The 14,209-nt window shown below is 34.2% G+C and overlaps 1 protein-coding gene across 1 annotated transcript; it reads right to left on the reverse strand.

The window, feature by feature from the left end:
• Positions 1-1,434: 1,434 nt before the first annotated feature.
• LOC140766197 (NADPH:adrenodoxin oxidoreductase, mitochondrial) lies at positions 1,435-9,848 on the reverse strand. The gene is made up of 13 exons (XM_073105665.1): positions 9,582-9,848; positions 9,387-9,491; positions 6,551-6,664; positions 6,364-6,417; positions 5,689-5,805; positions 4,376-4,485; positions 4,198-4,271; positions 3,977-4,038; positions 3,442-3,637; positions 3,217-3,280; positions 3,010-3,077; positions 2,594-2,739; positions 1,435-1,926 (listed from the first exon to the last, which is right to left on the reverse strand). The coding sequence occupies exons 1-13, from the start codon at positions 9,702-9,704 to the stop codon at positions 1,693-1,695; spliced, it is 1,467 nt and encodes a 488-aa protein (XP_072961766.1). The 5' UTR covers positions 9,705-9,848; the 3' UTR covers positions 1,435-1,692.
• Between the last annotated feature and the right edge of the window lie 4,361 nt (positions 9,849-14,209).

Here is a 14,209-nt window from a genome sequence, read left to right on the forward strand (position 1 = left end):
TCTCTATGTCTTCCTGATAGCTAGCAATAACACAATGAGATAGATATATCTAGATTATTCTTACTTTTTTACTACCGAACTCTTGTGACCTCCACTGATCCGAGCTCCAGTTTTGTTGCAACTTTTGTCTGCAGTCCTCTGGTGCAGGTTGCATCCACCGTAGCTGAGAATTCATATGATCATATCTCTCTATTTTAGACTCGTTTGTGCATAGGAATGTCCTTCCTGATTCCTGTCCCGCTTGACTTGGCGATACATCTCAATCATCTCTCTCTCTCTCCATTTATTCGTCCCTTCCTTAGTACAGACCATTTGTCTCTAGTATCTTGCTTTTCCTCACCCTATTCTTTGTCTCAAGTTTTTATTAGGTCAACACCTTTTGTTACCTTCTTTCACCATTTACTTTTAGCACCCAGGACGACGACACAGTAATACACTATTAGAATTTCAACAAATGATTCAATATTTACCTCTAATTTCACCCTTTTTGACAGGATAAGAAGTTTCGATTAGAATATCTTACAAGGAATTTTATACCCCGGTAAAATCTAGGGATAGAATTTTATTTCAAATAATTCACTGGTATGTAAAGAAATATTTTACCCAAGGTAAGTTATAAAATGTCAACTTGTAAGTTCCATAGAAGGCATTAAGAAGTCTAATGCCATATACACTTTTCTTTTATGTTCCTCATCAAACAAACCTTTAGCCATATCCCTATCATACACTTCCTCCACATTGGTGAGAAGCATAAGTAGACATATGTATATCTATTCCCAAAGTCCCTTTTCTATACGTGCTTGTCTAAGGTAAGTTTCTTTCATTTTCTTACTGTTGATCATGCATCTTGGTAAATACTGGAAAAGAATCCTTTGACAAACATCATTACTACAAAAGAATTCCTACTTGTGGTCAGTTGAGTAACCTGTTTATTAGGCTTTATCTCTGTTGTACTATGATTAATTGTAAGATGCTTAAAACTAACTGGCCCAATTATACAGTGGGATATGGCAGTCATATGAGTGAGGGGTACCCTTGTGGCTTATGATATGTAAGAGCTCCCTGAATTGAATGAAAGAAACTCTTTACTGGAGATTACTTTTGTGATGATCATCTTTCTGTTTGCTATTAAGCTTATTTTGAGCATATGACTACATTAAATGCATCATTCTAGGTAATATCATCCTAAAACATAGGATAGCACTCAAAACTTACCATCTTCCAATTTTCTTATTTGAACACATGAAATACAAATGGATCATAGCAATGAGATTAGTGATGGTTAAAGAAGCATGTATTGTAAAAGCATACCCAGATTTGAATCCTAACAACACCGATTTAACTGGAACATCATTGAGTTTTCACTTTTATGTTGCAATGAAAGAGTTGCCATTCAACATGCAGATCTACAGACATCCATAGAGAAGGATCAACTTGGCAATTGAAATTTTTTTTATTTTCCTCAGGGAAAATATATCGGATAGCAGGTTACAGACCGTATAAATTACCTTTAATGAAATATATCTATCCATTTTGTTGGTAACTTCTAAAAAAATCAAAATAAATTCAATTTTTCTCTTTGATCCATATATACTCGTAGTCATTTTCCCAAGCTCATCAGACATCTCCAGCATAAAGCTCTTTTATTGTGATTATACGCTATCCATCAGAAGGCAGTCAGCTGCTTTAGTTCTAGCCTTCTGCAACACTTAGCAGCTCATTCCATGTCGTGATTTTTTCTCTGGGTTTGTTCTTTAATTCACCTAACATCCTTTCCTTGGCATCTATTCTCTCCCAGCCACTGAAAGGCACAAATTGGACGTTTTTGTCTTGTAGGATTTGAAGGAGCCCTTGTCTTCCTGCTTTATGTGAACCAGAGACGGAGGTCAGCAAACCATTCCTGACATCCTCTAAGATCGTTGAAACCTGCCATTCAGCACCACAACCAGTTGGAATAATTAGATCAAAAAGGATCTGGATGTTCAATTTAGTGTGTACTTATGGTGATAAAGGACAGAGAGAAACTAATAGAAATGGTCAAATAAAAAGATGATTGTTAAGACCCAATTATCACATAAAATCCTTGAAGCAAGGTAGTAATTTTCTAGGAATTGTTGTATAGACATCATCGGCATTTTAGCCTTGTCTATAAGTTCCTCCTTTTGACATAGTCACCTATCACCTTATTTTTTATGTATATTTGCATAAAAATCATCTCCTGTTAGTTCACGAGAAAGTTCATTTTTTGATTAAATGTCCCTCCCTCTCCATTCTTTGATCTTTCAATGAGAGAGCTAATGCCATTTAGCAAAAGAAAAAAAAGATGCAAAGAATATTTACTAGTGCATTTTAGCAAATATACCAGAAAAAAAAGACGAACTGATTTTTTAAATATTGCCAAAAGAAGTTCTCAACAATAATACGAAGACATAAGTGAGCGCATGCAAAAGACCACTTTTGTATGTTCTTTCATCTTAGATGAGAATTAATTTCTGTTCTAACTTCTAATAAGATTCACTTGTCCATTGTTTTTTCTTCTGATGATGCTCTGCAGTAACTGCAATCAGAAGAACTAAAAGCTAATGGAACTTACAGTTTCTTCGGCACAGTAGAGGTTTGTTGCGATGATCCCAGTTGGTCCTCTTTTTAACCAACCAGCAACATACAATCCTTGCTCCCGAGTTGCATTCTCTGTTTCATCACTGCTCAATACTCTGCCCCTTTCATTAGGGACTATGCCTGCACAGAATAATTAAGGGAAGTTACTTCAAATATCATGCAACATGGGCTAGAAAGATTCTCTACTTATAAAATAAGTGCATGAATGATAAAATCCTACCAATATGCAGCGAAAAAGAAAGGAATGTTTTTTCCTGACCACTCTAAAGTTCGCTGATCACTTATAGTTTTGTACACAGAATTGGGAAAGATAAACCAAGGATAACATATTAAGAACTACAAGATTGATAGTAACCTAGTTGCAAGGTTAAGAATGAAGTTGAAACCTACCTTTGCGTTTATCAAAAGGCAACCCATCTACTGGAACTGATTTGTAACCAATGCTTTTCAAAACCAGCCTACAAAAGGAATATGTAACTTCATCAAACATATCCTAGTTTGGCTAAGTGAAAGTATGAAACACCTGCATAACACTAACAATCTCATATGAACTGCAGAACTTTAAAGCAATGACAAAAAATTAGTTAAAGAACCTACCCGCATTTGAGGTCTTCAAAATCACCAGTTCCAACTGCGACCTGTTTCCTAGAAACACCATTTTCTAAACAATCAAGAACATCTACAAGTCAAATACTCAAATTTCAACAAATAGATCAACTATTGAAATCTTATGAGAGGGTAGAATGTAGGGAGTAGAAAAAGTACAATACTCTTTGAGAAACATAATTAAATGGGACCTAACAATATTCTTTGAAAACTAACCTTTCAAATGAGTCTTTTCAAGACGAACACCACTAACACTGTAACCAAGCTCTGACGGCAAAAATTTGTCAGGCTTCCTAAAAAACACACAGTGCAGATTTCTCTGATCATTATCATCATATTCTTGAATAGTATTTGCTGCTTTAGAAAACAACTCATAAACTCTCCTCTGGATTCTATTATTCTTCAGTTCTTCCTACAATAAGTGATAAGGGAATAAGTAAACATCCTGAGCTTTTACATGAATGAGATGAAATGAGAGATACATAATGGCGTACTTCTCATGGTATACAGCATAAAGCACACTAGAACTGTGCTAGGTACAACTTGATGCGATTAAATCTCAAAGAAGGAACAAAAGGAGAAAAAAGGGACTTCTTAGAATATAACTTTGCATTAAAATGCCTCAATAAATGTAACATTCTAGCAGATATAGTCCAGCTATAGATGATAGGGCAACATTAGCAATTCAAATGAAATTTGAGAAAGGGTGAGAGTTGATTATTTTGTCATCTTAGTTATAGCTGATACAAACCTCATCTGCTGGAGAAGTAGCTAAGTCAGCCTCCTGAATGTGAACACGCAAATTTCTCGTACCTGCATATTTGGACTATCTAGCTTAGGGATCACAACACAAAGTCAATCTGTTTTAGCCTAAAAATTCAACGATATAACCTTCTGTGAGGATGTCTTAGTAGTCCTATACATTAATCACTAAGACAGTAATCATACTACAATTAATTAATTCCATTGTACCAAGAATTTCACGGAGCTCCTTTGCTGTGCATGCTGCCTGTACTGGTCCTCGTCTTCCAACTAAGTACACCTTTCTACAATCACCACAAATTGTACAATAAACATCAAATGAAGTGTCTTGGTAGAAACTAGATGTGAACCATGATACTAATTTACTTGGGCCATGAAGAAACCAAACCTTATATTACTCTCACGTAGAGATTGAAGAGCATAATCAGCAATATCTGTTGTTTCCAATTCTGTTGTAGGTCGCAGAAGAATACGGGCCACATCAAGAGCTACATTACCCTGCATATGACTTAGTTTTTGAAATTATTCTAGCTTAAGCAAAATGGCTGATCTTCAATTAGAAAAAAAAAGAAGGGTAAACATTTCAATAATCACTTAATCACTAGGATTTTATCTTTGGGAACTTGAGAAAAAAATGAACCTTAGTGGGCGAGTCAGTCAAAATGCTTAAACAGTTGACATGCATCAGAGAGAATCAAGCAGTCAATTAAATTCCCTGTATCCATTCAATTTTTCCTAGATGAATGGGAAGTACAGAACTAACTTCTAAGTCCACACAGCTATAACGATTACATATTTTGAGCTTGTGCTTCATTGAAATATTGAATTAATGCCAATACCAGTTGTCACTGAAGCAATACAGAGGTTACAAAAACTTAATGAAAAAAAAGGCATGTGACATACATCAGAAAAAATGAATTTCAATATTATCTAGTCAATGGAGATGGAGCAATATTTATTTATCATCACAACATGATGAAGGGAACTCTTTATTGGGGCAACCCATTGTTGTAGAAGTTCTAAATCAACAATAGAGAGAAACTACTCATCTATAAATTATGCAAATAAAAGAAGAACCATATTGATCTTCGAACAGACATCTTACATACAGTTTATGAAAATTGAATCTTGCAATGAAGGTTAATATTTCATGTGAAATTTCATCAGATACATGTGAGGCAACAGAAACCAAACAAATTTCCATACTGCTGAGTGCTGACTGAACAACTCCAAAAGGGATCAAACAAAGATTTCGACTTTTCCCTATAGATTCAACATTGAGGTCCACTATATAGTGCAGAACAGATTGATAGTATAGAAGAATATTCCAGCATTAGTATCTATTGCAAGAGGTCCAATTAGACAATCGACAAAAGGGAAGAGCAAACTTATGTGTTACATAAGTTCTTTGAAACAGCATACAGATCTACAATTAGTCATACAAGAAGAAAATATACTCTGCATAACAACAATAGTCTAAGCATGTTATCTTTTTGTCTGGCTTATTACAATTTTCTTATACTAAGAAGTTGCTTGTTATTCCCTGAAGAAGTTAATTTGCTGAGCATAACAATTATTGATCTGCATTCAACACCCCAAGAATGCATACACATATGCAAAGATGAACAAAAAAAGTATATCAAGAACATCTTTAACAAGGAATGATTCCAAAATTATGTTTAAAGATAGATCCTGTGATACCTGTCCTAGAACAACAGCCGTATCTGTGCTTTTCAGGTCAGGTGCCATTTCACAGTAGTCTGGGTGCCCATTATACCACCACACAAACTCCCTAGCTGAATGTATCCCTTTCAACTCCTGAGTATAGAAAGTAGCATGAAGGGGACAAAAACTTAGTAGATACAAAGGAAAAAAAGAAATGCATGATGGAGAAATACGGTGTATAGAGAATAAAGCAAAATGATGGAAATTAGATGCTTCCCTAGTTGCATCAATTGTGACCATAATGATACAAGAACAGATCCAAATCAAATATCAAGAAGATGAAAGCTAGTTTTTTTTATCCTATCTGTGGTTCTTCTGTTTTTAAATTATTATACTTCAAATTTATGCCCTTCTGCTTATGATTTCAACCTCTAGTCAGTATAAATAGCTGAGGAACCATGATAAATCTTGTCACTCACTAAGATTTAACACCAGGATAGATAACTATTAATGTTTTCAAGAAAAATCTAATGACGACCCCCTAAAACAGGTCTAATCAGTCATAAGTAGGACAACTCAACTTTCTCCTCGTAAAGTACATATTATTGAATTTCTTATAAAGTCAGCAAGCAATGCATGATATTCTCAATTCTCCACTTCTCAATTCCATTCTAAAAAAATGGAAAGAAAAGAGAACTAGAGATAACTTACTTCCCCAGGCACACTGAGAGATCTATCGCTTTCAGCACCATAAGCAAGCACAACCTGCTCAAGACATGCATATATAAAAAAAAACCCATGTCAAATCAAGTAAATCTATGCAAGTAAATATTGACAGAAAAATTAGCAGCACATAAGAGGATCTATAGATGCACCTGCTTATAGCTCGAAACCTTACCACATCATAAGTCTTACGAAGGTCTGATAGAGATACATTAGTACCAAATGATACGTTTCCAAAGAATGCGCATCTATCATGTGCAGCCACGCGAGAAAATTGGTTTACCACAATCTGTCACCAAGTTTCTGGTAGAGTTGAGCTTAATAAGATTAAATGCATGCCAATCAACATAGCACTGAATAACTAATACCATTTGAAACTTATATGGCTGAAAAAGGAATAGAAGGATGGAGTAAAAACAATGAGAACATGAAATGGAAGTACTGAATATGACTTTTTGAAATTAGTATAAGAATATAGAACACACTTAGGCAGAATGGTTTGCAATATATGAAAATAAGCACTATTATTTGCAAGAAGTAATCAATCTATTCGACAGTCCACCGCATATAACTCCCAAAAAATTTGCATGAGTTGTGAGACAATGTGGAAATAATTGAATCAACATAATACCTATGTAGATTCACCCAAGAGCATGAGACAGAAGAATCAAACTATGTTAGGAACCTAATTTGTAAGGAGAGTGATACAAGTATTGTCCTTTTTAAAGATCAAAGAAAAGGGATATAAGTGTATTGCCTCAGCCTGCTCCTCAAGAAAATTAACCATTAATCTAGGATCTCAAACAATATTTCTCCCATGACATTTGCCTTGGGCAATATCCAGCATTGACACTCAATCAGGCCCTCCAAAAAACTCGGAACCATGTGATTTAGATTCACCATGGATTTTATCTTACTTAATCAATCATATACCACTGATTAGCTGAAAGAAATAATAAAAGCAAACATCATTCTGCAATTGCTAAGCCACTATAAATAAAAAAGCACTTGCAGCAGCCGCTCTACACACATCAAAAGCAGATGCTAATGCAATTGCCTACCCTATTAATACATCGAATGAAAATGAAACAATTTAATCTTCAATGCCTACATGCTCAACTACAGAAAGCACACTGTAGCACTATTGCCTCAGTCACCTACATGGATTCCTCTGTAAGAATGTAACCCAAGAAACACACTATTTACAGTATCTATGACTTAATAGTACCTTGCAAAGTAGTCTTTTTCTTTCATATGGGACATACAATGACCACTGTTTGAAAAAACTTCCTTCTTAGTGCCTAGGCTTCTGTCTCAGATGGAACATAACTAGGCTCCGCTTAGATCCCACCTAGGTGATCCCCTTAGTACCTTGAATCCCGTTTTAGTATGTAGGTTGACTTTAAAATTAAAAGAAATTGTAGATCTTGATAAAGAAGTGGATTCTAATTGCTTAGAATGGTTCTTAACAAGGACGCATTATTATATTTTGAGACTGTATGCATTAATTTCAAATTTTTCTCTAACTATTATTTCTTCTATTTATCTTTGAATTGTCTTGAATTCTAGGCACTTGCCTAGCTCATAGGTGTTACATGAATGCTTGTTCGCTCGTCTCTAGCCACTACATGACCTTTTGTCCATCCATCTACTGGCTATGGTCTTTTAAAACATTAATAATGACTTTAAAGTACCTACAGTGACATTAATGATTGTGGGATGTTATTATGATCTTGCTAAGCACCAAGCATCGAGACTGAATTTGGCACAAAAGCTTCAAGAGGCAACTTATGATCATATCTATGCCAGAGAATCTTGAATTCCAAACTCCAAAGATTCATTTGATGTCAAAGGTACATGCCCTGCATGGCTATACGAGGATCGCAAATCTCCTCTCACCGGTTTAACGTGTTTGGACTCAAAATCCATATTTTTTTTCGTTACAGTATAAACCTGAACACCTTGTTCTGTATTTAGCCTAAAAAGAATGGGTTGGTTCCTAATAGGGCTTAGTTTATTAGTTGTTTATTAAACAAGTTTACTCCAAATTTAATGTTGGTCATCTAGCCAGTGATGACAAAAAGGATGTGATGGCCACTTTATTGTCGAACAAATACTACTAAAGATGGTTGAATGGAGAAAAATTATTTATGTTGAAGACTTTAATAAAGAGCTCCCTTTTTCCCTTCTGCTTCTATAGAAGTGTGAGGCATATATCTACATCTACAGTGGCATGCATCTCTCAAAAGATATTTAAAGCACTTCAATCCTGTGTTTGCATCATATACTTGACTTTGATATTTCTCCTATCGCTTTGGCCCTTTAACAGGGCTAGGACACATTGGAGGCCTAGATACATCTATAAGGGAGTTCATTTGGAGGTGCACAAAAGAAAATCGTCAAGCATATCTATGATGAACAAAAATCTTAAAATCTTTCACAAAGGTTTCTTAGCAGCTCAACTGTAGCCTAAGAAATTTTGGACAGTAAGAAGTAATTGACATGAAACAAGTTCATTCTTGTCTCATTGTGTGAAGAGGAGTTTACATTGTTTCTACAAAGCGGCATACCTCAACACAGTAAGAAATACTAAAGAAAAGGCTCGGAGGAAGTACTCATCTAATGTTTAAACTAGAAAACCCATACTGGTTTAGTTGAGTGATAATTGTTCACACATTTTCATCAAATAATGGGAATACAGTTCACTGATCCCATTTGTTCCTTCTGAACATTGTGGCACCTATATAGATTTCAACCACGAGCAATATAATCGTCTTAACATGTATTAAATGTCACGATCGCATCAGTGCTAACTTGCGGAAAGTGGCATTCTCTTCAACCACACCCAAACCAAATGTTAAGGCCGTTCGAGGGCACGAGGCTCCATTGCAACTACTTTTAAGTTAATCAATCTCACAAGTACACTTTAGCTCCATTGCGGCACTGGTTGAAGAACCAACAAATTCTAAACTTGATAAGGCGAAATCAAGAACTGCAAACATCTCCCTCACCTTTGTCTCTGGATGATCTGGCGCCACCCCCGAACGAACCAACCCAAACGGGGTCGGTAGACGATCAATAATATCAACCTCTGCTCCTTCGTGAGCCTTCAACATCTATAAAACACCACCAACAACATCAGAAAAGTTGTACAAATGCTATAGCACACGCAAAAAAGAAAGAAAAAAGGATATTTATTTGCATACCTTTTCGGCGGTGTAGAATCCTGCAGGGCCGCTACCAACGACGCAGACATGAAGTGGGTTGCCATTCAGAGTGGAGAAGGCCCTCGAAATTAGCTTCCTCCCGTGAAATAGAAATCTACCCATCTTTTATTTTCGCTTTCTTTAACAAAACCTCTCGTGAATTTATAAAAAGAGCAAAGTTTGAAGTAGAAAATTCGAATCTTGGGAAGGAATGGCGGCCGACGAAGGGGCCAAAGATGAAAGAAGAGACGAGAAGGGTGGACTGGAGACCGGAGGCTCACGAGTCACGAGGTGGGGGAGATGTGTTCGTAAACGGGTTAAATTCGGATGCGGTTTTGAAACCGGATTGGGATCCGCTTAGTGAAGTTTTCTCATTCTGTGAGTATTGATATTGGATGGATAAGAAAATTTATATTAGATATGGGTAGAATTTAAAAATAGACACGCATACAAATCGGATGTAAATTAAAATAAGAATCAATTCATCAATTAAAAGATACAATTGGGAAAATAATCTTTATTATTTTCCCATTATATTTTCTTAAAAATGTATCAAATCAAAATGGGCCAAGTACAAAAATGTGTAGGAAAGGGTATATAATTGGCCCATACTTGAAAAGAGGCTTAGAATTTGGGCTCAGATATATTTATATATCAATTGATATTCAGAAAGTTCATATGCAGGGAAAACATGTAGGTTTTATAAGTATCAGAATATAGAATATAGAAGATAAAAACCATCTCTTAGGTCTTAGAAAGAGTTAGTAATTACTATGGCCTCATAGCAAGATGTTATGAGTCTTAATTTAAATCTGCAATCTTAACCTCTTGGGCTAATTGAAGTATCTCGAGCCTAGTGGGGGAGAGTGTTTTAGAAAACAAGATTAAAGTGGTGTTGGTGTTAAAAGTGTGATGATATGAATTCAGATCCCACAATTTCCTTTAGAAATGTTACTGCTAAACAAAAATCTATATTACTTTTGTTATGCTATATGTTCAGCTTAAGCTATTAAATAACGATAATTTTATATTTTATAATAAAAAATTCTCTTCTATGTTGGGGTTAAAAATATTTTAATTAGCTCGGAAAGTAGACTTGAATTAAATGAGTGAATATTTTATATTTTAAATAGTAAATGTGTCTAACAAAATTTGAACTCTAGGACATCTACTTTAATACTATGTTAAGCTTTTAGAGTAGTTTTTATCTCGAACAATCTTAACTCAAACTCCTATGTCCCAAACATCACTATCTAGTGAACGCCCAAGCCTTCAGACTCAAATTACATTGGCAAAATTAGATACAATCTTTTCTAATAGGAACAAAGGTTCTGATACTACATCGATGACTTCTATCCTCCAACAAGTACTTTAAAAACTTAAGTTGTCAGAAAACAATAATTTTTATATTTTATATTTAATAATAATAATTAAATAATCCTATGCAGGACAAAGATATATAATATAGATGATCAAACTACTTAGATCCATCCAAATATATATCTCACAAAAAATATTGACAAGTGCATGCCTCTTCCATCAGACACTATGGATGGCATAGCATTGCCAATGGCTAGACCCACCAATGCCTTATTGCAATGCATGCATTGATGTAACTCAGACAATCAATGCAGCCCACCACCTGCTACCTCCTTCAACCATGCACAGGGTTTAAAAATCTAACACTTGATATATAAATATATATTATATATACATACATATATAATGCCAAGAAACATGACTAGCTGGAATATACTGTATAACTTTTAGTCCTATATTGTTTGGAGAGACCTATTTGTCACTACCAAGGAAGAGAATACTAATGAGGAGTTTGCATGGAAGATTCATTTGGCCTCCTCTAAGAGAAAGAAGAGAGCAATATTAAGCACCTAGTTTTTAAGAATCTAATCTTGTTATTACTAAAACTTAAGAACTTTTTAAGTACACTTCCACGAGTGCACACAGGATCCTCTCTCGCTAGTGCTTTAGAACATTTGCCATAGTGAATAGTAGTAAGTCTAGATGAGACAACTACTATTTTTTGGTGTGAATCATAAAATGTTTCAGACCCTATCTTATTAATTTTTTTAAGGAAAAAAGAAACCATGGCCTAGTTTTGTGCAAGAAGAATCTATAAGGTGTTATATCTCTTTTGCATGGTGGACTCTGGGCCCTTAAAACTAGTTGGTATGATGGAGGTGATGGGCTATGGGATGTGCCCAGTTGTAAAAGGGTCCACCCTTCTCCAATCAGTTAAAACCTACATGCATACTCTCCTACCTCCCAACCCCACACACACATCCCCAAAAAATAAAGAGAACATTGTTGAACAACATAATTGAGTGTGTATATATATTAGTGCTCTTTTTGAGTGAACATTGAAGGCCCATGTTTTGGTTACTAGTGAAAGTGTAACATTTGAACTAGGCATCAATGAATTCTTTATTAAAAGCTAACCTTTGAACTAGTTATAATCCTACCAATTCTTTTTGTTTATGATTTTTTATACATGGTTAGTAATATTTTACTCCCTTTGGTTTAGCTCAACTACGAAAAATCTCTTTGTATTGGCAAACTTAAAGGTCGAATTTTTGAATAAGTTTTCTAATGTATCTAAATTGATATCGATCGATTTTTTTTATTTTTTATTTTTTTAACAACAGTCCATAGACCAGATTAGTTTATTTCAGAAACCCAATTATAGTCCCATTCCTAGCAGATTCTGGTGTTGGGCAGCAAGGAGAGTAACCTCTTGCATTCTTGAACTAGAGAAAGATTTCCTGTCAGGATTTTCATCCTCCTTGTTGACAACTTTAACAGTCTAAAGTGAGTATGAAGAAACCCCTGATGTCCCTTGTTTGCATGGCTTTCTTAGACCTCATTTAGTACCACCAGTGAAGCATTTCTTTTCCCATGTAGAACATTTTCATCCCTATCCAGAATAGCTGATCTAGCCACAGCAACAGGAGGAAGAGTTTCAAAGATGATAGCACTCAGACCCCCTAGAGTGCCTCCTCTCCAGGGACCTTGAGATCGATTGAATTTTAAATGACTATATAATAAAAAAAAAATACATTATTATTTTTATTATTTAAAATTTAATCAGTATTATTTTAGATGTGTTGGAAAGCGTATCTAATCTCTATAATTTTATCTCCAATGGTAATTTTTAAATTTGATCTTTTGGTCGGTCAAATATAATAAAAAAATAATTAACTATTGCACTTTAGTTCTGACGAGAGGAGCTAAATGTATAAGTTAAAAATAGAGGACAGTTTTGTATAATTAAGTCAAACTACTACCAAGAGTGAACTATAATTTTCCAATATTAGATTTTCTTTAATTATCTATAATCCTAGACTATGATTTATTTAATTTTGTGAATAAAATTATAAAGATATTCCTGAGACACTTGCTAATATAACATCTAACCAAATTGACTAAACTACCTTAGAAAATTAAGCCACTTTATTGTAAAAATTAAGAAAGAAGGAAAAGAAAAGAAAGACAAGGATATTTTTGACATTAAAGGAAGAACTTGGTTAGATATAAAGATTTGGTTTATTTAAGTTAATTTGGGTTATGATATAAAAATTATAGACAAAACAAAGGGTCAGATCACAAATGGATCAAAGATGTGGTGTTAATCACATAAACATAAGCTATAGTTCTTCAGGTTTGGCAATATAATATATAATTAAGAGAAAATTATATGCTATCCGTCTCTGATTAGGTTTAAATTTTCTTTGCATTCCTATAATTTTACTTGTGATTATATTCGAACTAAAGTCATTATATTTTCTATCATATTTGATCAATCTATAAATTGAATTTAGAGATACTCATTAGAGATAAAATTATAAATAATTGTATAAACTTTCTAACACATTTACAATAATACTGATCAGACTTCAAATGATAAAGATACAATAAAAACATTTATATGTTACATATATTTATCGTATCTTTATCATTTGAAATCTGATCGATATTAATTTTCGTGTGTTAAGATAGAAGATTATATAAAAAGTTAAAAGTGAGATAAAATATAATTTTCCCTATAAGAGTTAATCATTGTAAGTCTCTTCCAAGTAACTCTCTCATCCAGCAGCAGTTGCAGCAGTAGTAGTAATTGTTACTCCTTTGAATTGAGAAAGACTGGAGCAAGTGTGGAACTCACAGCAGAATGCATTCCTTAGGTTGTTGCTAAAGAAAAAATAACCTAAAATTCAGCACATAATATACTAATACAATATATCATATTACAAGGAGAAGCAAAGGAGAAGAATAAAGTAGATGTAAACGTCAATTAAAGTATTTGAGTGTTGTGGTGGAGAATTAAACGATTAATTAAACATCTTATTGCTTAGATTTAAAGCCACTCAATTGGATCTTTAGCCTAACAGCAATGATGACTACTAGCATGCATTTTAAATTTGAGCCATAATTAACATCCATTGTGTAGCTATTGTGGTTTGAATACTGTACAATTTAGTGGGTCTAATCTCCACTATGGGTTACATTGTCATAATTATAAACAAAGCCTCTCTTATCTGCTAAAAATATTCGAATAGTATATTAAATTAAGTTTAATTTAAGAAGTACATGATTAAAATATAAGAGAAAGT

Source organism: Typha angustifolia, chromosome 8 (genome assembly GCF_048772165.1).
Source record: "Typha angustifolia cultivar Huaian chromosome 8, ASM4877216v1, whole genome shotgun sequence".
Taxonomy (NCBI): Eukaryota; Viridiplantae; Streptophyta; class Magnoliopsida; order Poales; family Typhaceae; genus Typha; species Typha angustifolia.

What these genes read in the sequence shown, in the direction of transcription:
- LOC140766197 (XM_073105665.1), bottom strand. Translation starts at nt 9,704, where the DNA reads ATGGGTAGATTTCTATTTCACGGGAGGAAGCTAATTTCGAGGGCCTTC. An exon ending in CTCTCAGTGTGCCTGGGGAA is followed by an intron (nt 5,806 to 6,363) that starts GTAAGTTATCTC and finishes TTCTATACTCAG; the next exon opens with GAGTTGAAAGGGATACATTC. An exon ending in GGAGCTCCGTGAAATTCTTG is followed by an intron (nt 4,039 to 4,197) that starts GTACAATGGAAT and finishes CCAAATATGCAG; the next exon opens with GTACGAGAAATTTGCGTGTT.